At 54.6% G+C, this 23,295-nt stretch overlaps 12 protein-coding genes across 12 annotated transcripts; 5 read left to right on the forward strand and 7 right to left on the reverse strand.

The window, feature by feature from the left end:
* Nucleotides 1-78: 78 nt before the first annotated feature.
* Nucleotides 79-1,034, reverse strand: L969DRAFT_88006 (uncharacterized protein). The gene is made up of 5 exons (XM_014711850.1): nucleotides 716-1,034; nucleotides 584-658; nucleotides 494-524; nucleotides 417-436; nucleotides 79-354 (listed from the first exon to the last, which is right to left on the reverse strand). The coding sequence occupies exons 1-5, from the start codon at nucleotides 1,010-1,012 to the stop codon at nucleotides 166-168; spliced, it is 612 nt and encodes a 203-aa protein (XP_014567336.1). The 5' UTR covers nucleotides 1,013-1,034; the 3' UTR covers nucleotides 79-165.
* Nucleotides 1,035-1,345: 311 nt separating this feature from the next.
* On the reverse strand, nucleotides 1,346-4,156 carry L969DRAFT_49809 (uncharacterized protein; the record flags this gene model as incomplete). Its single annotated transcript, XM_014711851.1, has 13 exons — nucleotides 1,346-1,462; nucleotides 1,510-1,602; nucleotides 1,657-1,714; nucleotides 1,764-1,844; nucleotides 1,895-2,073; nucleotides 2,126-2,204; nucleotides 2,246-2,315; nucleotides 2,368-2,862; nucleotides 2,925-3,020; nucleotides 3,082-3,113; nucleotides 3,246-3,359; nucleotides 3,647-3,805; nucleotides 3,978-4,156. Coding segments are annotated over 13 exons (1,752 nt in total), but the record flags the coding sequence as incomplete, so codon positions are not given.
* Nucleotides 4,157-4,339: 183 nt separating this feature from the next.
* L969DRAFT_50581 (uncharacterized protein) lies at nucleotides 4,340-5,276 on the forward strand (the record flags this gene model as incomplete). Its single annotated transcript, XM_014711852.1, has 4 exons — nucleotides 4,340-4,382; nucleotides 4,430-4,579; nucleotides 4,633-4,754; nucleotides 4,809-5,276. The coding sequence occupies 4 exons, from the start codon at nucleotides 4,340-4,342 to the stop codon at nucleotides 5,274-5,276; spliced, it is 783 nt and encodes a 260-aa protein (XP_014567338.1).
* A 59-nt stretch (nucleotides 5,277-5,335) lies between these two features.
* Nucleotides 5,336-11,252, reverse strand: L969DRAFT_75435 (uncharacterized protein). The gene is made up of 6 exons (XM_014711853.1): nucleotides 10,837-11,252; nucleotides 8,430-10,787; nucleotides 7,370-8,379; nucleotides 6,071-7,322; nucleotides 5,896-6,024; nucleotides 5,336-5,847 (listed from the first exon to the last, which is right to left on the reverse strand). Exons 1-6 carry the CDS (start codon nucleotides 11,227-11,229, stop codon nucleotides 5,389-5,391), a joined length of 5,601 nt encoding a protein of 1,866 aa, XP_014567339.1. The 5' UTR covers nucleotides 11,230-11,252; the 3' UTR covers nucleotides 5,336-5,388.
* A 399-nt stretch (nucleotides 11,253-11,651) lies between these two features.
* L969DRAFT_49836 (uncharacterized protein) lies at nucleotides 11,652-12,073 on the forward strand (the record flags this gene model as incomplete). The annotated part of the gene is made up of 2 exons (XM_014711854.1): nucleotides 11,652-11,880; nucleotides 11,931-12,073. The coding sequence occupies 2 exons, from the start codon at nucleotides 11,652-11,654 to the stop codon at nucleotides 12,071-12,073; spliced, it is 372 nt and encodes a 123-aa protein (XP_014567340.1).
* Nucleotides 12,074-12,524: 451 nt separating this feature from the next.
* On the forward strand, nucleotides 12,525-12,778 carry L969DRAFT_94925 (uncharacterized protein; the record flags this gene model as incomplete). Its single annotated transcript, XM_014711855.1, has 3 exons — nucleotides 12,525-12,558; nucleotides 12,607-12,716; nucleotides 12,764-12,778. The coding sequence occupies 3 exons, from the start codon at nucleotides 12,525-12,527 to the stop codon at nucleotides 12,776-12,778; spliced, it is 159 nt and encodes a 52-aa protein (XP_014567341.1).
* A 123-nt stretch (nucleotides 12,779-12,901) lies between these two features.
* Nucleotides 12,902-13,699, reverse strand: L969DRAFT_24317 (uncharacterized protein; the record flags this gene model as incomplete). Its single annotated transcript, XM_014711721.1, has 3 exons — nucleotides 13,640-13,699; nucleotides 13,443-13,591; nucleotides 12,902-13,390 (listed from the first exon to the last, which is right to left on the reverse strand). The coding sequence occupies exons 1-3, from the start codon at nucleotides 13,683-13,685 to the stop codon at nucleotides 12,902-12,904; spliced, it is 684 nt and encodes a 227-aa protein (XP_014567207.1). The 5' UTR covers nucleotides 13,686-13,699.
* A 102-nt stretch (nucleotides 13,700-13,801) lies between these two features.
* On the forward strand, nucleotides 13,802-15,255 carry L969DRAFT_88016 (uncharacterized protein). Its single transcript, XM_014711856.1, has 5 exons — nucleotides 13,802-14,237; nucleotides 14,286-14,371; nucleotides 14,422-14,550; nucleotides 14,600-14,708; nucleotides 14,758-15,255. The coding sequence occupies exons 1-5, from the start codon at nucleotides 13,830-13,832 to the stop codon at nucleotides 14,896-14,898; spliced, it is 873 nt and encodes a 290-aa protein (XP_014567342.1). The 5' UTR covers nucleotides 13,802-13,829; the 3' UTR covers nucleotides 14,899-15,255.
* On the reverse strand, nucleotides 14,969-15,928 carry L969DRAFT_50462 (uncharacterized protein; the record flags this gene model as incomplete). The annotated part of the gene is made up of 5 exons (XM_014711857.1): nucleotides 14,969-15,155; nucleotides 15,224-15,275; nucleotides 15,316-15,382; nucleotides 15,428-15,602; nucleotides 15,804-15,928. 5 exons carry the CDS (start codon nucleotides 15,926-15,928, stop codon nucleotides 14,969-14,971), a joined length of 606 nt encoding a protein of 201 aa, XP_014567343.1.
* Nucleotides 15,502-20,038, reverse strand: L969DRAFT_624263 (uncharacterized protein; the record flags this gene model as incomplete). The annotated part of the gene is made up of 7 exons (XM_014711858.1): nucleotides 15,502-16,692; nucleotides 16,749-17,606; nucleotides 17,657-18,379; nucleotides 18,438-19,646; nucleotides 19,697-19,772; nucleotides 19,828-19,976; nucleotides 20,036-20,038. The coding sequence occupies 7 exons, from the start codon at nucleotides 20,036-20,038 to the stop codon at nucleotides 15,994-15,996; spliced, it is 3,717 nt and encodes a 1,238-aa protein (XP_014567344.1). The 3' UTR covers nucleotides 15,502-15,993.
* A 189-nt stretch (nucleotides 20,039-20,227) lies between these two features.
* Nucleotides 20,228-21,839, forward strand: L969DRAFT_75448 (uncharacterized protein). Its single transcript, XM_014711859.1, has 3 exons — nucleotides 20,228-20,338; nucleotides 20,390-20,996; nucleotides 21,055-21,839. The coding sequence occupies exons 1-3, from the start codon at nucleotides 20,263-20,265 to the stop codon at nucleotides 21,659-21,661; spliced, it is 1,290 nt and encodes a 429-aa protein (XP_014567345.1). The 5' UTR covers nucleotides 20,228-20,262; the 3' UTR covers nucleotides 21,662-21,839.
* Nucleotides 21,821-23,292, reverse strand: L969DRAFT_94930 (uncharacterized protein; the record flags this gene model as incomplete). The annotated part of the gene is made up of 6 exons (XM_014711860.1): nucleotides 21,821-21,872; nucleotides 21,923-22,019; nucleotides 22,070-22,344; nucleotides 22,781-22,828; nucleotides 22,883-22,979; nucleotides 23,028-23,292. The coding sequence occupies 6 exons, from the start codon at nucleotides 23,290-23,292 to the stop codon at nucleotides 21,821-21,823; spliced, it is 834 nt and encodes a 277-aa protein (XP_014567346.1).
* Nucleotides 23,293-23,295: the final 3 nt, after the last annotated feature.

Raw genomic sequence — 23,295 nt, forward strand, 5'->3', positions numbered from 1 at the left:
GGCATGTGAAAAGTGTCGCTGGCCAAGCCGCCAAACGAGATCAATCGGCGCGTCGCGGTCACGCTGGTGCACTCACGGGATGGTCAGGTCGACTGCAATCTACAGGCAAGCAGAGATACATTGGTCATTGCAATGGACATAGTCACAAGGCGCTCCTTCTCGAGCTCATGCGCCAGGAAGGGCAGGCACATGCTGAGCAATGGGGACCGTCTGGGTCACGTTGAAGTGCATGTACTTGAAGCTGATCTCTGCGCTCGACGGAGCACCGGCGGGGACCCATTCTTCGACGTCGTAGCCGCTCGAGTCATCGCCATAGGGCGAACCGGTCTCGTCGTGCATCAAGATCCAAATCATCTGTCGGATCCACCCCGAATCAGCATTGACGAGCACACGCTGACTTTCTGATGTCTGCTGACCTTGTATCCTGATCCCATGACTGTACAATCGCGACAAGCGTCAGCACAAGTCAGATGCTTAGGCCAATTCTACATACTCGTGTATTGAGAGTAGTAGATATAGTCAAACTGTGGCAACGCGATCATCAGCTGACACTGCAGCTGCTGCCAACGAGCGAGCCACCCACCTGACCCCACTTGGGCACGACACTGTCGACAGTCTTGCCATCGATCTGCGTAGCTGCCTGGTTGAGATGGTAGCCCTACGATCCGCCTTTGTTGAGATTGCCAAAGCGAGCTGACACCTTGCTAAGACGTACCAGCAACTGGTCATCCCAGTAGAGCGTGCCAACAATCTCGTGCTTGTTGTTCGTAGCTTCATCCGTGTTGATGTTGATCAGGATTGGCAGCGAGATCTGGGGTGGGTAAGGATCAGGGTAAGGCGGCTTATCCGTGCTGGCTCTCTTGGCGTTGGCGTTAGCTACTGCAGCTGCTGCCAGGGCGCGCTTGTCCATGGCGGCCATAGAATCCATGCCTGCCGACTTCGTTGCTGAGGTCTGACATGCCAACAGCACGCTGTACGTAGCGACCGCGAGACCAAAAAGCTTGAACGTCATCCTCGCTGCATGCACAACGTGTGGTTCAGTCCTGCAAAGGGCCCGCAAACTGCAATGACGCACCGTCGAGCTGTCTGACTGCTGCAAAGTTGACGAACGAGGTCCTGTTGAGAGGCGAGAAAGCAAAGGAGAGTAAGGAGAGGAGAGCGAGTGGGCTCCTTGCAACAGAATGTGCTTCATTCGAGCACTCGGCAACGAAGCATCCTGTCCCACTTGTAGAGCGCGCGACCGAGCGAACACGTCATTCATTGGGGTTTCTCTCGAACAGCATTCGCACAGTCTAGTTGTTGTCGCGCATCGCATCGCAAGTTGCACTCTGCTTCGTCATTCGGATTACTTCTTGAGCAGCGCTGGCGCCGTCTTGCCCGCGGAGAGACCTTTGCTGCCTGCGTAGCTTGCCGGTGTGCCTGCTTGCGCTAGTTCGTCGCTGATGCGGAGCAAGGCATTGTACTACCCAGACGGCTGAGCGGCGATCCCTTAAAATGTGGGGGACTTACCTTTGCGACACGTTCGGAACGGCAGGGCGCGCCCGTCTTGATCTGTCCAACGCCAAGTGCGACTGCAATGTCTGCAATCGTAGTGTCTTCCGTCTCGCTGCGTCGCTTATGTCAGCAGTGTCAACGGCGCTGAAGTAAGCCAGAGACTGACCCCGAACGATGCGAAACCATGACGCCCCATCCATCAGATTGCGCAAGACGAGACCTGCTCAGAGTATAAGTGGTACCGAAACGAACAGCACAGATGAACATACGCTTCGATAGACTCGGTGATCGTTCCAATCTGGTTGACCTTGAGCAAGAGGCCGTTGCAGGCCTTCTTCTCAATCGCAGATCTGTATATATCATCAGCAACATTTCGATGAAAGAGGTAAGGGGTACGGACTTGATGCGGACTGGATTAGTGACGGTGAGATCGTCGCCGACAATCTGGATGCCAGAGTTGGCGGTAAAGTGAGACCAGGCTTCCCAGTCGTCTTGGTCGAAAGGATCCTCGATGGACACGATGGGGTACTTGTTCACCATCTCCAGGTAGACGTCAGCAAGCTCTTTGCCGGTCAGCCACTGCTTCGCGTCAGCCCGTTGCTAATCACGTGTGGAGCTAATGAAAGCGCACTTTGCTAGAATCCGAGTTGGGGTTTTTGAAGTCAAGATCGTACTTGCCATCCTTGTAGAACTCCGAGGAGGCAACATCCCTGCAAGAGATCGTGATCAGTAGATGTTGCCAGCTGACGACAGGACGACTTGCAGTGCGATTTTGATCTTGCCGGTGTAGCCCGCCTTTTCAATTGCTTCCGTGAGAATTTCTTCAGAAGCACGCGTTAACGAAGCGCTCCTCCTCGACGGTGGAAACCCTACCGAGAGCCTCTTCTGCGCCCTTGACATTGGGAGCAAAGCCACCCTCATCGCCGACATTGGTGGCGTCAATGCCATATTTTGTCTGGATGACTTTCTTGAGGTGGTGGTAAGTCTCCGAGCCGGCCTTCATGGCTTCCTCGAACGAGGCAGCTTCGGTGGGCAAGATCATGAACTCTTGGAAAGCGAGGGCGTTGCCCGCATGGGAGCCACCGTTGATGACGTTCATGCAGGGAAGAGGCAAGACATATTTGTCGCCTGAGCCGCAGACTTGTGCAAGATGGACGTAGAGAGGGACCTTCTTGGCTGCCGCGCCTGCCTTTGCGACGGCCATCGAGACACCGAGGATGGCATTGGCGCCCAATTTGCCCTTGTTGTCGCTGCCGTCGGTGTCAATGAGGAGCTTGTCAATCTCTGCCTGGGCGGTCACGTCGAGGCCCGACTTGATGAGCGCAGGTCCGAGGGTGTCGTTGACATTGGCGACGGCCTTGAGGACGCCTGGCAGGAGGAGTTGTTCGACTTGAGCGAGGAGGTAGCGCAATGCTCGCGGCCTGACTCACCCTTGCCCATGTAGTCTGCCTTCTTGCCATCTCTGAGCTCGACAGCTTCGTGTACGCCGGTGGAAGCTCCGGAAGGGACGCCGGCACGGAAGAGACCTGTTCGAGCACCTTGCGAGCTCGAGATAGACCTTTGAGCAGGGAAAGAGCAGGCACGGACCGAGGTCAGTGGTCAAGTCAACTTCGACAGTTCTGTGAAGCGCCCGACAGCTCAGCTGGTGCTACAGATAGCTGATCAGCTGAGCAAAGGCAGCGTACGGGTTGCCTCCTGCATATCATCAAGCGACGTTCATCAGCTTTCGTTCGAGCTGGCCTGACGCCAACAAGCATGGGCACTGACGAGAGTCATAGATCTGACGTGCGTGGACCTTCTTGATTGCCATCTTGCCTGTCGCTCGAGGTGCCTCGGTATCAGACGGAGCCTGCAAGGTGACCACTCTGCCAGTTCACCGAGCCCAACGCGAGCAGAATTCAAATAGTCGCGACATATCTGACAATCATCTGAGCTTGCACGCCCGAGCAGGAAGCCAGATTCTGTGGCCAATCAGGCAGGCCAAGCAGGCACTGAGACGCAAGGGTTGAGGCAGCAGAGCAAGCAGGCCAGTGATCTGCGAGGCTCGCCGCAACGGACGAGGGAGCAGGAGGGCAAGGGCGACAGGGAGAGGAAGTATTGCTCTGGCAAACCACTCGTGTCGTCTCCGCTCGACCACCACCTCCCTCCTCACGTGAGACCAACTCCAACGCGACAGCTCGTCGGCTTGAGACGCGTGGCAGTCAGCCAGGCACGTTTGCCGGTCCAGTCAGACAGTGACGTGCTTACTGGCAAGCTTGATCCAAGACAGTCATCGAGCAGACTCGGATCCCTTTGCACCATCTCCTCTCTCCTCGCGAGAGAGCATACTACGCCCGTCCGCCGAACCCGATTCGCTCATTCCCGGACGACACTGCACATACTCGAGGTGAACAATTTTCTACAAGCATACGCTGGCCAGAGCAAGCCTTGCGAGCCCATACACTTTCGACTTCGATAACCCATTCGCCTCCTCCTGTCACCACCTCACATCACCCCGCCGCCGTTGAGGCCGATACAGTTCATCCAACTCGCCGCTTCGTCCATTTCGAGGCAGAAGACCAACTGGCAGACTCGCTTCACGCTGCTTCATCCAAACGGAAAGCCCACTCGGATCTCGAGCCAGCTGCAGACAGGCAAGAACGAGCCCTTCTGTCTCACGGCAATCTACACCCGGCAGTCGAGTTTGGCCAGGCAAGAGAACGCATCATCATTGGCAAACCGCCATCGCTACCCTCGCCACCTCGTCTTCAGCAACATAGTCCCGGTCGAGTCAGACCGCCAAGACGGACGAGTACGTCTGCCGATGTCAGTGCACTGCTAGCCTCTGCTGAGCCACAGTGCAGAGATGGACGACATATCTACCGGCTCAGAGTCCGACTATGCCAATAGTGAGTCTTGTCTATCACTGCTTCTGCCTCGCTCACGGTCTTTCCAGCCTGGACATCCTGGTTTCTCGCCACAAAAGGCAACGAATACTTTTGTGAAGTCGACGACGACTATATTCTCGATCGGTTCAATCTGACCGGTCTCAACGCCGAAGTCCATCACTACGCTCAAGCACTCGATCTCATCACAGACGCTGCAGGTCAGTCGCACGCTCGTCCTGCGAGGTTTGCTGGTCTGAGACTGATTGACTAGACGAGACAGAGATTGAAGAACAGAATGATGAGATGCGAGAAGCGATAGAGACTTCTGCGAGACATCTCTACGGTCTAATCCATGCCCGCTTCATCATCACCAGCAGAGGTCTCAACAAGATGGTCAGCCTGATCACTTTCCCCACGTCTGTGTGCTGAGGCGAAGGACCTCGGCAGGTCGACAAGTACAAGAAAGCGGATTTTGGTCGATGTCCCCGTGTGCTGTGCTACGCACAGGCACTCCTGCCTGTCGGGTTGTCAGACGTGCCCTATCAGAAAGCAGTCAAGCTCTACTGTCCTCGATGTGAAGACATCTACTCGCCCAAGTCCTCTCGACATGGTGCCATAGACGGAGCCTACTTCGGCTCGACCTTTCCCCACATGCTCTTCATGGTCCTGCCGCACCTCGTACCTAGCAAGACTGTCTCGCCCGGCATGACGCCAGGGCAAGGTCCAGCGATCCAGCAGACTGCGGGACAGACTGGAGGTGCAAACGCTTCCCTCAAAGCCGAACGGTACAAACCTCGTGTGTTCGGCTTCAGGGTCTACGAGATTGCGCGGCTGCACAGATGGCAGCAGGCAATAAGAGACAAGCAGATAGACCGTCTAGAGATGATCGAGAACGATGGCGGTCTGCATGCGTGACGATATCCAGGCAGAGGACGATCAAAATCGAAGCATAGCGCAAAATGTGCAACCTGTATGTGTGTAGATCTACCTCTGCAATGCAATACTATAGCGACAAGCATGTCTACTTCTACAATTCTTCTGATTCAGTCTGACAAGCTGCGTACACGCCAAAAGCGCCTGTGCCAGTGTGAGGTGTCTGCCCCAATACGATGCTCGCAGAGGGATTGTTCATATCGTCAAAGTCACCGTACAGCGCAGCGTCGGCAACAAACTTGGCGGTCGTCTCGAATGATGCCTTGAGGAAGGGCGAAGGCGAATTGGACAATCCCGTACGATTGAAGGGCTTGTAGCCGCCCTCGGTAGTCATGTAGTCCGCTATCAGCGTCAGATGGCGGTAGTCGACACCGATCCCATAGACGCCGAAGACGCCAGAGACCTCTTTGATGATGGCCGTACGAGCGGCCTCAACGCCGTATGTGAGCAAGATTGCGCCGATATCATTTGAATATAGCTCGTTCAGATTGCAGACGCCGTAGGCAAAGTCCCAAGTCGCGGGCAGGTTCGCGCCATCCGTATTGCAAGCGAGCTACTCTCTCACATCAGTAGGGATCATTCAAGTGAACGAATGACTGACGCCTGGCTTCGCTTTGTCTTCTGGAGCAACCATGCAGCGAGAGATACCCGCAATCTGGCGAACGACAGTCTTGACGCAGCATCGCTCCAAAATGTCGGCCAGCAAGAGCTTGGGCGCTCCGATGTACAGCTATGTTCCGGTCAGCAGAAGCGACACAGCAGCCCAAAGGACTTACTGGCACAGTAATTGTGCAATACTCTCCATTTGCTTTATCGAAGCTGGTGTCAGAGATATGCTGGCTGCCGACAATGAGCTCTTCGTATTCGGCATACACGTCGCGCTGATGTGCTGCATTACGAGACACACTGCTCGCATCATCAGGTCGGAACGCATCTTCGAACGCATCTTCATCGAAGTCATCGCCAATCGCGTCGCCATCCCCTTCGTCAGACGCGACATCGTCGTCACCGTACATGACGTCTTGATTGCCTTGCCTGCGGAGCTTCTCCTCGTCCTTGTTACCATCTTGCTCATCCTCATTCCCGCCAGCTCGCACTGGCTCACGCTCATCGTCGAGCTCGCCGTCGTCAACGGCGTCTGCCACGCGAGACGAGTTCGACGCCTTTCCCAATGTGCCAACGTCCACTACCGCTGCTGCCTGGTACAGCTTGAGCTCAGCGCTCAGGGCCTTGTCGAAAATAGGTATGAATCGCTTAGCAATCGCCTCTAGGATCTCGGTCGGCTTTGTCTGATACTCGGCAGAGTACTCGCTGGCCGGATAGAACTGCATACGGACTTCGTAGATCCTCTGCAGAGCGCCCGCTTCTGATTCGAGCTTCTCGACGACTGTGATTTTGTCGATTACTTGCGACAGCATGAGCTTGGTAGCACCTTTGCAGAAGCGCGCTGCCGTCTCTTCGCTGACATGGTCAAGGAAAGGCATGTGCATCGACGGCGTCTTTGGTTTGAACGAGGCGGTCATTACAATCTCGCGCAAACGTGGTATGCCGAGTGTCACGTTGGCCGCGCCGTGTCCGGCGAAGTGGAATGTATTCAGCGTCATCTGGGTTGACGGCTCGCCTACACCTTGAGCAGCGATGACGCCAACTGCCTCTCCTGCATCGACAAGACTTCGCAAGTACCGGATTTGCATGAGCGCACGGAAAGCATGCTTATCGATGAGGCCGCCTTTAACGTTGCGAGCATATGCTGGCCATGCTGCTCGAGTGGACGAACTTGACTTGATGATGCGTTGAGGATTCGCCTTGACGTAAGCCTGCAACGTCTTGTGAAAGCTTTCTGACATGCTGCCAATGTTCGATCCCGGAAAGTACTTTGACATAACAGGCGGATGCGCATCAGGGTCCGAGATAGCTTCGCGCATGTGCTTGCCCGCCGCATCATCCGAGCTACGCAGCGCGTTGATCAAGCCGGCCGTATCCCAGCTTTCTTGCAGGGTTGCAAAGTTGCGGGCAGAGAAGTCCAATCTAGAGCGGGAGAGTCAGCTAAATAAGGACATGAGACAGAGGCGTACTCATTGAGATGACGTTGCTTTGTCACATCGAGACCATCTTCGCCGTACGCAAACTGCAGCACCGAGCCGTCACTGTTGCGCACAGTGTGATCGTAGTGCGCTCGTATCCCTTCAAGATGCTTGACAAGACAACGCTGTAAGTACCCGGATCTCGACGTCTTGACAGCAGTATCAATCAGACCCTCGCGTCCGGCCATGCAGTGGAAGTAGAATTCCTGCGGTCGTACGCCAGTCAAGAAGCGGCCTGCGACATAGCCTCCAGCTTTGGGAGCAGTGTCGAAGGCCTTGAAAGAAGGCAGCGTCTTGCCCGAGACCATGACGGGCACTCTTCGACCCTCGAGCTCTTGCTGTCCAAGAAGACAGGAGATCTGAGAAACGTTGACATTGCTACCCTTGGCGCCAGATACCGTCATTGTCTGCATATTATTCTCGGGGAAAAATTTGACTAGACCATCTGGAAGACAGGCACTGATGACTTCCGATGTTAGTCCGCCAGTCGCACCCTTCATCGCTGCATCTAATCCTGCCAATTTGTTGTCATCGCGTAGGACTTCTTCGTAGCGCATCTTCAGGTTGCGCAATGTCTCTGGCTTGCTCAGATCGGCGTCTTCAAGCTTGACATACTCGAGCGTTGCCTTCGAGCCACGGTCATTGGCAGTCGCCAGTAGAGTTGAACGTGCCTTGTCGCCCCGCTTTGACAGGATGAGATCGTCCATCCGACATGTGAACGCTCGATGCTGCAGGAACTTTGTGAAAAGACGGCTGAGAATGCCCAATAGCTTGTTCGCCGTCAGGCTCCCGTAGAGCTCGTGTACCGAATGGACCATGCCGAAGGATGTCGCGCCAAACTGAGATTTGTCGAGGATGCCAACGAGCAGATCGCCATTGACAAAGATGACATCGCCCTCTTCGTTATGTGCGCCCCAATATCGTCCGGGTACTTTCGACTTGCTGCGAAGATTGAGACCCTGCAAATGCTCCGGCGTGATGTTGAGCAAGACAGTAGAGATCTGACATAGCGATCAGCGTGATGTCTTGCCAAGAAAACAGGGAAACTCACAATCTGCTTGCCTGACCAGAGCCTCTGCGGTCGCAAGATAGCAGGACTGACGAGCTTAATCGTGCCACCACCGGTGTAGTCATCTTCCGTACGCAGAGCACCATAGATGATCTGATGGTACTGCTCTCGAGTAAACCAGGTATCCTTGCTCGTCATGTGGACACCAGCAACAACGTGATCCTGAATTAATCCTCGCAGCGGATTGCCAGATGTTGGCACAAGGTACTGATTGTCGGTGTTCGCGATGAAGCGCGCTTCCGCCTGAGCAATGTGTGTTTGAGGGAAATGCATGTTCATTTCATCGCCGTCAAAATCGGCATTGTACGAGTTACAATTAGCATAGTGCATGCGTAACGTTCGCTCGCCGGTAAGTACTTTTGCACGATGACACATCATACTGGGCTTGTGCAGCGTCGGCTGCCGGTTCATGATGAGGATGTCGCCATCGACAAGATGTCGATGTACTTTGTAGTTGAGCTGAGGAGTGGCTGTGTGCGCAAGACCAGAAGTGACGCTAAGGCCACGTTTGTTGAGTATTGTAGGCGCCATGATCTGCTGAGCCTGCGCAAGACGATCATCTGCAGACATCCGGTCGAGCATGATGACAGTCTTATCATCTCGTTCGATAGCATGCGCCCCCGGCCACTCATGAGGACCGCGAATAATCATTTGCTGAAGCTGATGAAGATTGTGTTTGGTGACCGGTTCCGGAAACGTCAAGCCACGAGCAAAGTGAGGAGGAACGCCGATTTCATTTGGCTCGATGTTGACATCGGGTGAAATGACAGAACGAGCTGCAAAGTTGACTCGCTTGCCCATCATGTTCATTCTGAACAGACCGTCTTTCTTCTCGAGGATCTGCTTGACACCTGTAGGTGGCTCCATGCCACGCTTCATGATCGTAGGATTCTTTGTGCTATCGACGAGCGAATTGACAGCGACCTGAATCTTGATGATCTCTGCAATGACTTGCTCGTAGACAGCAGCAGGGTTGAGCGGCTTTGATTCGCCACTGATGATTGTACCTCGACGTGCAGCACGCAAACGCTGAGCTTGTCTGGCAAAAGACTCTTTGGCTTTGATGATCTGACTGAGCAGAGTCGTCTGGGGATGATCGAGCACGCTCTCGCCCATCTGCGCCATCGGTCTGAAGCGGGAGGGCGGTACAGCCACGACGTCCATGAAGAAGATGTCGGGACTTGCACCCGTGTCGGCGGAAGTGGAAGGTATCATGCCGATCGATTGAAACAGCGAACGGAGTGGCTTGGTGCGATTGCGCGAAGCTGACCCGTGAGGAGCGAAGATGAGATCCAGTATGGCGCGCTCGTTCTGGAAAAGTCGCCTGAGTTGCCCGCGCGCTTCGGCAGGCAGAATGATTCGCTCAGTCTGGCGCTGGCGCTTGCTCGCATTGTCCTTTGCAGCACCGAGACCAATGTCCTGCGCAATTTGACCATCCCCGCCGGCAACCTCGAGCATGGCTTGATCTTGCTCAGCAGAAGCAGACTTGCGGCTGGCGTGACCATTGGCCATGCGAGGAGCATCGACGGGATCTGGCAGATCATCATCGTCGTCCGAGGATTGTCCATGATCGAGCGGTGGTGTTGTAATGCGACCACGAGGAGGCTCTGCTGCATCTTCATCATCTTGGTCGCTATCCATCGAACGCGTATCGTAGCCATTGGTATCGTGCTGACCGCCTCGCAGGCCGTTGGCGCCATGAACGCCATTGGGCAGTCGACCGTGAGCAGCAAGCTCATTCTCTTTCTTTGCGAGCGCAGACGTGAATCCTTCGAGATCTGGTTTGGAAAGACCAGCAGCAGCGTTCATGCCGGCATACTTGGGCTTGAGGGAGTACTCGAGGACTTTTGAGCTCGCTTCGGCTTTCAGTCGATGCGGAAAGGCAGAGCAACGTTCGCACTTGTTCTTCTTGAGCGTCTTGAGGAACTCATTGACGACTTGCTTGCGACGGTCATACGCCATGGCCACTTTATGGCTATCGAGGCTATAGTCTGAGCCGTTGGCCTGCTGGGCTTTGCGTATTGCGTCCTGAACGTATGCAGCGAGTGCGTTGAGATACGCCTGGCCACTGTCGACAATAGCATCGTCCTCCGCATCATCTTGTACGAGCGCAGCTTCATCTTGCATGCCATCGATGAGATCTCGCATGTCAGTCGTCTCATCTGCTTCGTCCCCTTCAATCATAGTCTCGTCCTCTGGCTTGATGTCTTCTCTCTTCGCCTGCTTGCCTCTCTTCTGAGTCTGTTTGGAGCTGTACTGAGCGATCAGATCGTCTAGCCCGTCGGCTTCTGTGACAAGACCCCGTGAGAGCAGCTCGAGTTTGCCAGTATAACTCGCGACCTGTAGCCTCCCTATGAGCGCAATCAGCGAGACCTACAGGAGGACGTACGACAGCAGCTGGCATAAGGAAATGTCCACAAAAGTGGCACATTCCCCTCAGGAGTTGTACCGCATTGGAGATGAAGAGCGGATTGAAGACCGTCGCAGGCAGCTCGATGTGTCCAAAGTGACCGGGACAGGCCATCTCGCCCAGCTGACACGAGGCGCAGAGCGTACTCGACCTTGACGATCTTGCGCCCGGTCTCTGCCTTGCAGAACCATCGGATGGGCCCAGCAGAGGATCATAGAGCCCTCCTGCAATAGGCTCGTCTGTTGCGCCAAATGTAGCCGCAGAGCTGACTTCGAGCACCGAAATCTGCCTGACGTCGGCAGAAGATAGGAAACCAAAGGAGATTGAGCCCGCTTGAGCTGACACTGGCTCAAAGGGTGTGAAAGTCGTCATCAGAGAGTCATCCGTTCGCTGGCTGCACGCTCAAAAATTTCAGACGCGAAGTCGAATTCGAATCTGTTTTGCAGGAACAGCCGGACCGACATTCCGATGTGATATTGAGCCATCCCTGTTCTCTAAGGCCTGCAGCTTGCGTCATGCATTCGACTATGTCTATAAAAATCTAAGCTGCCCCCTTTCCGCTCTCAGGCTTACCGTCTGCTGCGATGCTGCCTGCGCTGTGCCATGCTACCGACGCTGTGACTGTGTCATGCTAGCAACTCTGCGACAACTCGCGCCAATGCCGAGACTTGCTCTGTCTCGCAAGCATTGTGAGATCCTTCTTCACGTGCGGAATTCTGAAACGCGCGCCTGTTCGTTTGACCTTTCGACCATTGTCAGCTAAGTACAGCGGATCTTGAAGTAAAGACAGATAGATGATCACGACCAAAGACCTGTTCAAGTCTCTGTGCTGCCTCCTCGTAGGCTTCACCGCAGTTTGGGCGAGTGAAATCATCAGAGGCAGCTGCGATCGAAAGTCTTGCTCGGTCCTGCTCCAGAAATCCATTGAGGACGACAAGCTCACTACGACTCACAGCGCACACGTTGTGCAGCCCACTGTGGGTGATCTCGAGCTCAACGTGCCTTGGGCAAAATGTGCTTGGTGTAAGCAACTCCACCAAATATGTCGATATAGCGCCTGATGACTAGCTCAGTGGGCTACTGGTGTGGTCGAGGCTTCTACAATGAGCACATCGTCACCGCCGACGAGGCTGGCAATCAGCCCGTACTCGACAGTACTGGCAATTACATTCTTTGCAAGCCAGTGAGCGTTCGTCAAACCATCAGACCTACGTGACTCAATGTGTCACCAGAGCGGAGACTGCTGATACTTCGGAGCCGTCGCCCGGCTGATGTGTTCGTCACATGCATTGGTTGCGAGCTACACCCGTCTGCCTGTTGACGCGTCTCACGCTACAGCCCAAAGCGAATCCATTTGTCTCGAGCTACCGGTTGACAGCTGCTCGCATTGTTGCGATGACGACCGATGTTACCATCGTTGCGCGCTGTACTTACCGTCATTCGCGATCACGACGCTAAAGTCATACAGCAAAGATATGATGGCCATCCAATCTGTCAAGCTTTTGGTCTGCTCAGTCGTCTTCCTGTGTGGAGTGCGAGCCAGTGAGATTATCAACGGACATTGTGCGAATCAAGGTTGCGACGTGCTCCTCCAAGCGAAAGATCCAATTCACAAAGGCAGCACGACTCATACCGGCTATACTGTCTATACTCTGAACGGCAATATTATGGCTGACCGTGGATGGGCAGCATGTTCATGGAGTATGCGCCATCTAAGAATGTCTGTTGCTCAAATGACATGAGGTTCAGTGAGCTATTGGTGCGGTGCGAGTAACGATTTTGGCGACTACGTCACGTATGACGAGGACGGCGAACTGCCCGTATACGATGATGTCGGCAGCTACATATTTTGCTACAAAGTACGTGCGGGACACCGAAGCTCGAGATCTGCTGACGACGACCTCAGAGCGATGTCTGCTGAGATTCGATGCATATTTGACGCCGTCGCGTAGGAGACAATATTCAGTCAACCAGCATGACCCCTTGCTCATCGTTCGCGGGCGTAGCCTTATCTCCGAGCAAGATCTTGCAACCTGCGAAGACATCAAGCGCTGTCACGACGGGTGAGACGCTCTTTCTCTGCAAGGACGGTTTGTACAGCCGGCCGGGACAGTATCTTTGCATGCCACCTTGCGACGGACGGAAAGTCTTTCTCGAACCCCTTGAAGTCAGGTACTCGACTTGTCAATTTGATGCCGGTCTGGTTCCACGTCAGGAATGCCAGATCAGCCACGGAGTACTTGTCGCCTACGAGCCAATCGTGCTGGCTGAGGACACTCTCTAGCACGCCAAAGACGCGCAAGATCTCATTCTCGTAGCGCGTCCTCGCCACTTCGTTCTGGTCTTCGTCAAAGTAGTGAAAGTAGACCCCTTGTGCGAAGTAGCTGCCCTGCCCTGAAGCTTGAAAAGAAAGCCACTGGTCCTGCAGATAGATATCGTCACCGGTTGCTGAGATCTTGTGCTCGGGATCGTATCGATCGACGAGGTACTTGATGATGGCATTGCTTTCCCATACCACAAATTCGTCGTCGTACTACCGCTGCGTCATTTTCAAGTGCGGCGAGCATGCCATGCCGGCGATCAACGAGGGTAGGTACGCGAGCGTTCGGGTTGAGGGTAATGTAGGGCGGTCTTTTGTGCTCGCCAGACGAGAAATCGAGATAGATCGTTTCCACTCGCGAGCTCAAGCCAAGTTCTGAGAGTACCAAAGCCACTTTCCAGCCGTTTGGGCCACCTGACAGCCATGCTGAGCTGAGCGCTTGGTGCACGCCGCTTGGCATACCTTTGTGACTGTACAGCGTGAACTGCTTCCTAGCTTCGACCATCATGCACAACAGCGAAGATCGATAAGTGTTCGCAGAAGAGGAGGGTCTCGAGGCGCGCGCATGATGATGTGAGGCTGTGATGGTGCGAGCACGCGTGATGATGCAATCGACGCGATCGCGACATGTCGACAGAGGACGAGCGCAGAGATGGCCAAGAAGCGCAAGAGCACGGCAGCTGACCAGGCAGTAGCACCTGCAGTCAGAGATGGAGCCTCTCCGCCTATGCCTATTCTCGCACCGACGACAGAGACCGAAGACCGATACACCCGTCTCATCGTCGGCCAATCCGCTTTCCTCTTCTACACGGCCTTTCTGCTCCCAAGAAGCCGAGGAGCGGGGCTGCCAAGCTCGCTTGCCAACCTCATTGAACCCTATGTTGAGCCGAGTCGTACACTGGACAGCATGATTTGGTCCATTGCCGGCTGTGCCGTTGTTCAGTCTGCTTTCAGCTGGTTCGTAGCTCGCTGGCGGACTCAGGAGATACAAGCGCTAGAGGCAGCTCAAGCGGGAGCGCGCGCACCAGTCAAACCGTCGAGCGTACTTCAGAGGCTTGCTGTCAGTCTTTGCCCGTCATGCCTGAGACGCGCTAAAGACAGCATGCAGAGGATTATCGAATCAGCAGCAACAATAATTGTCGCCTCTCTGGTCATTCACGTCATCATCTTCCTACTCGGCGCGCCTTTGCTTCGGTAAGCATGCAAAGCAGTGCTCCCGGCTTTCTCCTGACATACACGTTCAGGAAACTACAATATACATATTTGCTTTCGTTGCAGATCAGCGTACTTGCTGTCTCGCCCCTGGCGGCCGCGGTGTCGCTGCGTACGACCGCAGGACGATGGACATGGATCAGACTGATCTCGCTCTTCGAGTCAGTTTGTGCATCATGCGCATACGACCGAGCTGACGCTGCCGCGAAGTCCTCGAACAGAGACGGACATTGCTATTCTCGCGCCCATGACGGGCACCGTCGTCGGTGCTTGGCTCGGAGCAATTCCCATACCACTCGACTGGGATCGACCATGGCAGGTCAGTCACACGTAACTCCGCTCGGTCATTACGAACTGATATTTTGCAGTCATGGCCCATCACGCCTTTGCTGGGCTGTTTCGTCGGACACTTTGTAGGATCATTCGTCGGTCTTGCGATATGTCTCGTCAGGAGAGCCGTCATCGACGAAGCTAGAGAACTGCAGGCGCAGCGAGCGAAAGCGCAATGACACTCGGCCCGCGCGAAAAGCGATCTAAACCAGATCATGTGAGCCAATCGGGGTCACAGCTTTCTGACAGTCAGCGGCATGACGGCTGCGTGCAAAGTATAAGACGACTTTTCGTCGTGTGTAAGTGCGGAACTGTCAAGTAGCTAAACACCACACGCGATGCTTTCAAGACGAGTGCATTAAGCTGCGTATACCGAACGAGCAAGACTTTCATCGTTGTGTATGCCGCGGATCGGTCACCAGCCATTGCAACGTGCCTGTCGTCTCGCAAGCTTGCCATTGAGGGTCGCTCGGTGGAATGTAATCTGGCGGACACTTTCTGTACCCATCATCGGGGCGCCACGCAGCCCGGCATTGTCTGCGTGCATGTCTTTTAGCTCATACTGCACTGTTACTGGATAAAGATGACGTGCCTACCGCCAACTTGCGAATGTCGAATCAGATCTCCCGTCGTGACATCAATTGAGATGCTCCAGTAGATGCCCTGAAAACGATGAGTGAATGCCTGCGAGAGGATGCAGAAACGTACGACACGGCAACAGGCATCGTCGGGTGAGCCCCAACTTTGCTGACGGTGTGCGCGAGGGAAGACAGTCTTCCAGAGGTGCACAGGAAGCTGAAGCTCGTCTGGCATGACCACAGCTGGCTCAAGGTCAAATTGGAAGAACGGCTCGGACACCTGAGATGCTGCATTAGCACATTCCCTGCATCAAGTATGCCAGTTCTGCCTGTTTGCCGGGTCTGCAGACATAGCGGCCAGTGGCTGTGCGAAAGAGACTGATATTGCTCGGTTTGGCATCATCAAAGTCCAAGTAGCCCATCAGCGGATGACTTTCGGTCTCGCAATCGACCTGAACGGCAGCTTTGAGGGCGATCAGTTCGGCCAAAACGCTCCTGCATCGAACCGACACCAAAGATCCCACGTGAACAGTAGCTCATCGCTGCGTGGTCGAATAGTCAGAGCCGGATCGTTGATCGAAGCAGTGGCTGCGGAGATACGAGATATGCTGATAAGAATGGACACTAGCATCACGCCGCGGCGGAGACTACGCGCAAGATCCCAGGAGCGCGTCAAGCTAATGCAATTCATTCCAATCAATTGCCGTTCATCTGCGCTTGTCGCTTGGCTAGTGCGGCAGCAAGATCCAACTGACCAGGTCCAGCTCCGTTGGCTTTGACGGGAGGTGTCGCAGTGCCAGGCTTTGCGCCTACTGCGGGTTTTGGCGTAGTGGTGCCATTAGGTCGGGCAGCAGGTTTCGGCGCCGGCGTAGGCTTCTTGACCTCTGCCAAGTAATTTGAAGGCGCCCAGCCCTCGGCTCCATTCTTTTTGACGAGCCACCAGCCGTTGTCGTCTTTCTGTACGAGTTCGTATTGCTCGTTCTTGGTCAAGTTGAGCTCGCCTGTCTCGGTCGTGGCAAAATCGTAAAGCGCCTTCAGCATCGGCTTTGCGGGCGGTGCAGGCGGCGGTGGTGGAGCGCGCGCTGCAGGCGGTGGCGGGGGTGGCTTCGGTAGCGCCCCATTGAGCGACGCCATGGGTGCAGCAGGTGCTTTCGGTGTCACCGGCTTGATCGCCGGCGCAGCTGCGCGTAACGGATTGCTGGCTGGTGCGGTCTTCAGCATAGGATCAGCAGGAGGCGTGGGAGCAACGGGCGTTCTACTGGCAGCTACTGGCGCTGGAGGCGCTAGAGGGATCGCGCCGGACATTATGCCGGCAAGAGCAGGCGGCGGTAAGGGCTTTGTCGCACCAGGCAGCTCGCGCACTTGTGGCTTCGGTGCCTGCTTCGGCCGAGGTTTCTGTGGCAACCATATATGTGAGCACATTCATCATATTGACATTGCGTCTGACGCACGTCTGGACCACCAGCGCGGAGCAGTTTGCCAGATGTGATGGGTCTGGCAACGCCCGGTTTACGTTGAGCAGGCGGTCGCGAGACGGAGGCCGCAGGCTCGCCTGTCGACACAGACACGATTGAGCTCTTGTAGACATCGTCACGTCTGATGGTCTCGTCCTTCTTGAACTGTATGATCGCCTTCTTGTCTTTCTTCTTGCTGTATTCGATAGAGGGTGCTACGGTGACGCTGATGTTGCCGTTGGTGCGTTGTAATAGGTGCACGATCAGTTCGGTCTTGAGAAGACAGGAGAACAGAAGATCGCCCTCGACAGATGACTGTAAGCGTAGTGCTACCCAGTCATCGCGCAGTGTAGAGGAAGCAACTGCAGATATCGTCACGAGGGGTATCTTGCGCTCAACTGATGTCGTCGCACGCCCCTGCACAAGCTGCGTGATGCAGATGTAGGCTGCTTTATCAGTCAATACGAAGTATCGTGGGCTGGGCTTGCTCGAGCGGCCGAGCTTAGACACCAGCAGATGTATAGTTGTGCTGAATGCGACAGTTTCGTTGCCTAGACCGCAGGCTTGCCTCAGCATGGTGCCCTGGGCACTACGACCATTGACATCGAGATAGTCGCCTCGGAACTGCCGCATACTGATCAAGCTGAACCGTCTGCGTTCTTTACGCGATGCGAGCACCGTGTGGCCATAGTCACGCAGCTGAACATATGCGAGCCCTTCTTTCTTGTTCTTCCAGAACCTTTGTATTCGATTGGCGCATTCGTGCTTGTAACGCATGTAGTTCCTGAACGCACGCTGGATCCTCGCCGCCATGTTATGCCAATACCTATCCCGCATGTGTTCGAGAAAGAAGAGCTGCTCGGTATGTGTAAGCAGTGTCGATAGCACAATGTATGTCCACTGACTGTTTCTGGGTTCTTGATGAAGGCCTTGGTAGTCCCCATCTGCCATTCCTCACGAGCAATACCTGTGTCCTTGAGTATACGTTCACAGCCGGAACGCGAGTCGCCGTTCCAGATATAGTCGCCGGCATACGAAGTTGCGGGTGAGAGGAGATAAAACCGCTCGACCATCTTTTCAAACGTGTTGCGGTACGCAAAACCAGCGCGACGGACGCGAATGTTCTCTTGCAGACCGAGATATTTGATTTGATGCAGAATATTGGCAGTATTGAATTCTGAGGGACTCTTGTTCTCGTTTGGCTTGATCGTACGGATATAGCTCGGTTCCGATCGCATGAGCTTCTCGACGAGCGCATTGGCGGATGAGGTGATCTTGTCGCTGGCTGTAGGCGGCCGCTTCTTCGAATTGGGATCGATATGATCGGGAAAGAGAGTATGGAAGAAAGGATTGCCGCTCGAGTTGACAAGATCTAGCAAGTCCTTGGAGAGGACGTCCTTGTTCTTGTCCGTCATGCCGGCGATATTGTACGTGACGTCGCCAGCATAGTGCTTGATGAGGAACTTATCGCCGCGACCTTCAAAGTGTTTATGAGCGGAGAGCATGCCCATGCGCTGAACGAAAGAAGAGTCTGCAGCCGTTGGGTCGGCGTGCGCAGTCGCACATGCGTCGTTGAGAGCAGCAAAGACGCCAGGCGGTCGCTTGCCATCAATAAGATCGCAAACAATCTGCGGCATCAGACAGAGCCTCAGCTCCTCGCGGGCTGTCACGCCAAGCAATACACACCTTGTTGTTGAAATAGGAAATTGGCGTCCACTTGATCTGCTCACGATCGTATTCCTCTTGCTCTCGCTTGAGCGTCAGTTCGATGAAGATCTGCTGAAGTCGTTCGTTAACGTAATTGATACAAAGCTGTTCATATGAATTGTCTTTGAAGATCTCGAAGCCGTAGATATCGAGCACGCCAATAATTCTTTGGGTAGCGCCTGGAGGAGACTTCATTGACTGATTGACCCTCGTCACAAGCCATTCGAACAATCGCTCGTAGATAGATTTTGCAAGAGCATCTCGAACAGCTGAGGCTTGCGCCGGATTGAGTGGGACATCGTAGACTGATCCTCTGCGACCAGCTCGTTGGGCTTCTATGACACGACTGGTGAGCGCTTTAGAGACCGCAGCCGGATCGACTTGCAGCAAGTACGCCACAAAGTCGGGCACACTTTGATCCTTGATCGCTGCATTTCCCTCCTGATCCTCGACGAATGAGACATTGCCGAGCCATAGAACAGTCGCAAGCGCTCGGAAGATTTCGTCTTGCTCTGCCGCAGTAAGTCCGACGGTATTCATGGCTTCCAGTGTACCTCTGAAATCTTGAACATCGTCAATGCCGGGCACGTCAAAGCAACGAGATCGGGAAGTGTAAGCATAGGCTTCTGGACCCTGAAGGCCGTATGCCTCTCGCTGAGCAGGCGTTGCTGCTTTCGTGAGCTGGTAGAAGATGTGGAAATTCCGCTCGTCGTCGATTTGTCCGACCACTCTTGACTTTTCGAGCAGATAATTCGTGATGATGCCACCGATAGGCACGCCCGCGGCGTCAAATTCGATTTCAAGATATTTGCCGTGTCGACTCGAATTGTTGTTGCGGAGTGTCTTTGCGCATCCGAATGATTCGAGCAGAGGTTGTGTGGCAAGCACCATTTCGTTGATGCGACTCGCCTTGCTCGAGCCAGCCGCGTTTTGCTTTGAGACCTCGACAGTATACTCTATGAAGCGCTTTGCCGCTTCGGTCTTGCCTGCACCAGACTCTCCGGAGATGATGACACACTGGTTCTGGTTATAGGATGTCATGTTGTAGTAGGCAGACTCGGAGACGGCGTAGACATGTGGGGGCATCTCCAATCTGTTCTTGCCCCGGTAGGAATGAAGCGTCGCGTTGTTGTAGATGGGCAGCATGCGGAACGGATTGACGGAGATCAAGACGTGACCAATGTAAGTCTGCTCCGCTTGTCAGCACCATCAGGCAAGCGGATGTACGGTCGACTCGCGTAGATCTCAGCATTCTCATAGCGTTTCCGGAGATTGTCATTGATCGTCTCGTTGGAGATGGTCGAAAGTAAGGTCCTGTCGGCGTACGTGCAAGATCAGACATGCTCTGTCTGAGGTGAGCGAGGCCGACATGTCAGATACGCCGGCGGTCTTTTTCTTGAAGCCTTCCTTCCAGTCGGCCTTGCGCACCTGCGCTTTCTTCCCGCTTGAGCTCGCTGCTGCATTGTCACTCGTACTGGCTGAGCCGAGCAAGCCCTTCTTGGCCTTGCGAGTCGGTGCCTGACCCAAAGGCACGCGTGATAAGTGCATCGCATTCCGCTTAGCAAGGACGTGCGCACCATCTTGTGCGACTTAGCTGGTCACTATGCGCACTCCGAACGCCGACGACAGCAATGCAAGGATGGTTTGTAGCAGCAGCACGTCAAGCGACTGATCGGTGTACCCTGTGCGGTGACGTGGTCGAATGATGAATGATAGGCCTTCCCCGTAAACTTGAATTCGTGATCGCGACCGTTGCTAGGCGCGCGCAAGTCGAAACGCTTCACGAGCCAGAGAGGGCGTCGAGATGGATCAAGCCGAACAAAGTCCTGCCCCGCCACCGAAGGTTGCTCCCGGTGGCTTCAAGCTCAAATTCAAGCTAGGCAAGCTTGCTGAGCTTTTGGTTCTCTTGCGATTGCTAAGTTGTGTCACAGGCGCACGACCTAGCGAGCCGTCAGCAGCCACGCCCGAACTTGATCGTGCCTCATCAGCGCAGACATTGCCTTCACGCGGCTCTCAGAGCTCATCTGCCCAGCAAGGTTCTCGTGCGACATCACGCTCGCGCTCGGAATCGCCGCTCAGTCCGGTCGACGCTCAACGCAATAGAGATAACGAGGAGGAAGAGGAAGAAGATTCACAAGCGAGCTATTCGTCAGACGAACGCGACGGTTCACGATCAAGTTCGCCAGAGCGACAGCCCTTGCAAAGGACACATACAGGCGGCAACTCGACGGAAGAGGATGACCATCTGAGAAGTGACAACCGCGCTACCTCGAGCGATTTGCCTCTGCACCCACCTGCGCCAATGAACGCGCCCCGTGCTTCTACCTCTCAGCTCTCTCGTCAAGACCCTCAGTCACTGATCTCGCCGTACCTAATGGGCACGCCCGAGCTGCCTCATCCAAGCAGCAGCAAGCGCAAAGCAGACGCCAATGACGGTGGAGAACTTGACGGTAGCGATCCGACCCAAGTTGACAAGAAAGCCGTCAAGCGCAAGGCAGACAGCGGACCGGGTAAAAATTGGCGCAAAGGCATCAAAGGGTACGATTCACACTTTATGCTTTCGTGCGCTTGCTGAAAGCATCAGTTTGTCGGGCAGAACGATAGAAAGAGGTACAGCTCCAACGACAGCAGTCAAAGTACCTACGTACACGCGCATACGCAGCCCACCGGCTATAGATCTGGACAACCGTGAGATCCCCTTGCCGCCAGAGACGAAATCGCGGCCGTTCCCGACACAGCCACTGCCAAAATACAGCAATGCTTTCATACAGGCGCCTCGCCTCGATCTCAATCCTGCAAAGACTCGACGATGGAGCGCTCAGACCCGCGAGTTCACCAATGTCAGTGGCTACAAAGTCGTCATCACCTCTTGGTTTGGCAGCGAACATTCAGAATATCAAGCCAAGCGAGTCGTCTATACTGAGGATGTAGCGGAAGAAGCGGATGACTCCGAGCTGGGCGACACGACCACGAGAAGCTCGCCAGCTCCCTCAATGAGTAGTAAAGTCGATCCTGAAAAGAAGAAACCGCCACGCAAGCGCGCGCCTGCTCCCCTCAAGCCAGGCGCAAAGCCGAGAGCGCCGAGAGGCACGGGTCCCAAAGCGATCGCTAAAGCGAAGAAAGCTGCCGCTGCCGCCGCCGCTGCTGCTGCTGCTACGCCGGAAGCCATGTCAGGAGAGCTCCCACCTTCGGACGCTGCCTAATGCATTCATTTTGGCAAAGATGGCTCGAGACGCTTAGTTCTGCCCTTAGCCCTTTGCAGTGATGAGCAGCGTTCATCTACGTTATTGACCTGGCTTGACGCCTCGCTTGACCCGAGAGCGATGCACTCGACAACAGTCCCGCGTATTCTAAGGAAGATCTCAGGCGATTGGAATAAGCAGGCCATCGCAGACCATCGCGTAGGACTTGAATCTGCAATCACTCGATTAGCATGATGTGCACACGCAAAAAGCCAGCAATACCCGACGCCCTTCCAAGTGGCACCTTGAAGATTGTACGAGAGCTCGTTCTTTGTAGTGCTCGTCAGAATGAAACGCATTGTAAGCTCATCGGTACCGACTGCTACTCCGTCAGCTCAAATCCATCGGTCAAGCGAAAGACAAAAGTACGGTAGCACTGGGAGACCGTGTTGACACTTCCGTCGGATTTGGCACACTCATAGGTATCTTTGTTGTACTTGATCTGACTGTAAGCGTAATTGGAGCTGTCATCGGCATCATATTCGAGATAGAGGGTGAGCAGGATGTTGCCTCCGGTGAGTAGATCGGCTGCAAAAAGACATTCGTGTTCTGCCTTGACGGGTAAGACAACCGCTGTTGCCGCTGTCGCGCAGGCGATGGCAACAGCGATCTTGATGGCTTTGCTGAACATCATGCTCTCTTGTCTGAATGCACGAATCCGATGAAGGCAGGTCGCTAGGCCACGATTCTCCTGGGCAATCAGGCATGTTGCGTTTCGTTGCACAAGATGCTCAACTCGAACGAGACAGCGACAGGGGGCCATCGCAATGACGACTGATGTCTATCGCCGAAGAATGAGGCGTATCAATTCGACAGTTTGAGCAGTCAGGGGCTTCATCGAAAGGCGATGCACCATGGAAAGGGTATGCGCCAGTGGCTCCCGGCTCGCACCCGCAAGATCGCGCCATGCATCGTGTGCGTCAGCGCTTCAGTGGCCAAGCCGTCAGGTGTCAAGGGATTGTATAAAGCACCACGCTCGAGCGAGAAGTCTGACTCGGAAGCCGCTTGCTTCCTATGGCGCCAATGCAATCGTGCTGACATTAGCGCAATAGCACTTCGCGCGGAATCGCCTAATCATACTTGATGGGCATGAGCTGGCCATCGCAGACCATCTGGTACGACTTGATGCTGCGTTGCCCGGTCGCGATCAGCATGGAATAGCTCGGGCCATATGTAGCTTACCCAACGCCCTTCCATTTGGCATCTCTGAGATTGTAAGAGATATCGTCTTCAGCACTCGTTTTGAGGGTGAATGGCAGCGAGTAGGCATCAGACTCGACTGTGCTCAGTCAGGTTCATCGTATGTCTGTACAGGTAGCCAACGGACCTGTGCAAGACGAGGACGTCGAGTCTGTCTCCCCAATGATGGCGCAATTGAAAGTCTGGCCGTCATACTTCATCTGATCGAAGTAGCTGTCCCCATAGACAGGATCCGATTCGTACTCGATATACAGAGTGAGTAAGATGTTGCCGCCGTTGAGAAGATCAGCCGCGAAGAGACATTCGTGCTCCGTTTTGACAGGCAGGACGACCGCTGCTGCCACTGTGGCGCATGCGAGAGCCAGGATTGTCTTGAAGACCTTAGTAAACATCTT

This window comes from Mixia osmundae, assembly GCF_000708205.1.
Source record: "Mixia osmundae IAM 14324 unplaced genomic scaffold scaffold_6, whole genome shotgun sequence".
NCBI lineage: Eukaryota > Fungi > Basidiomycota > Mixiomycetes > Mixiales > Mixiaceae > Mixia > Mixia osmundae.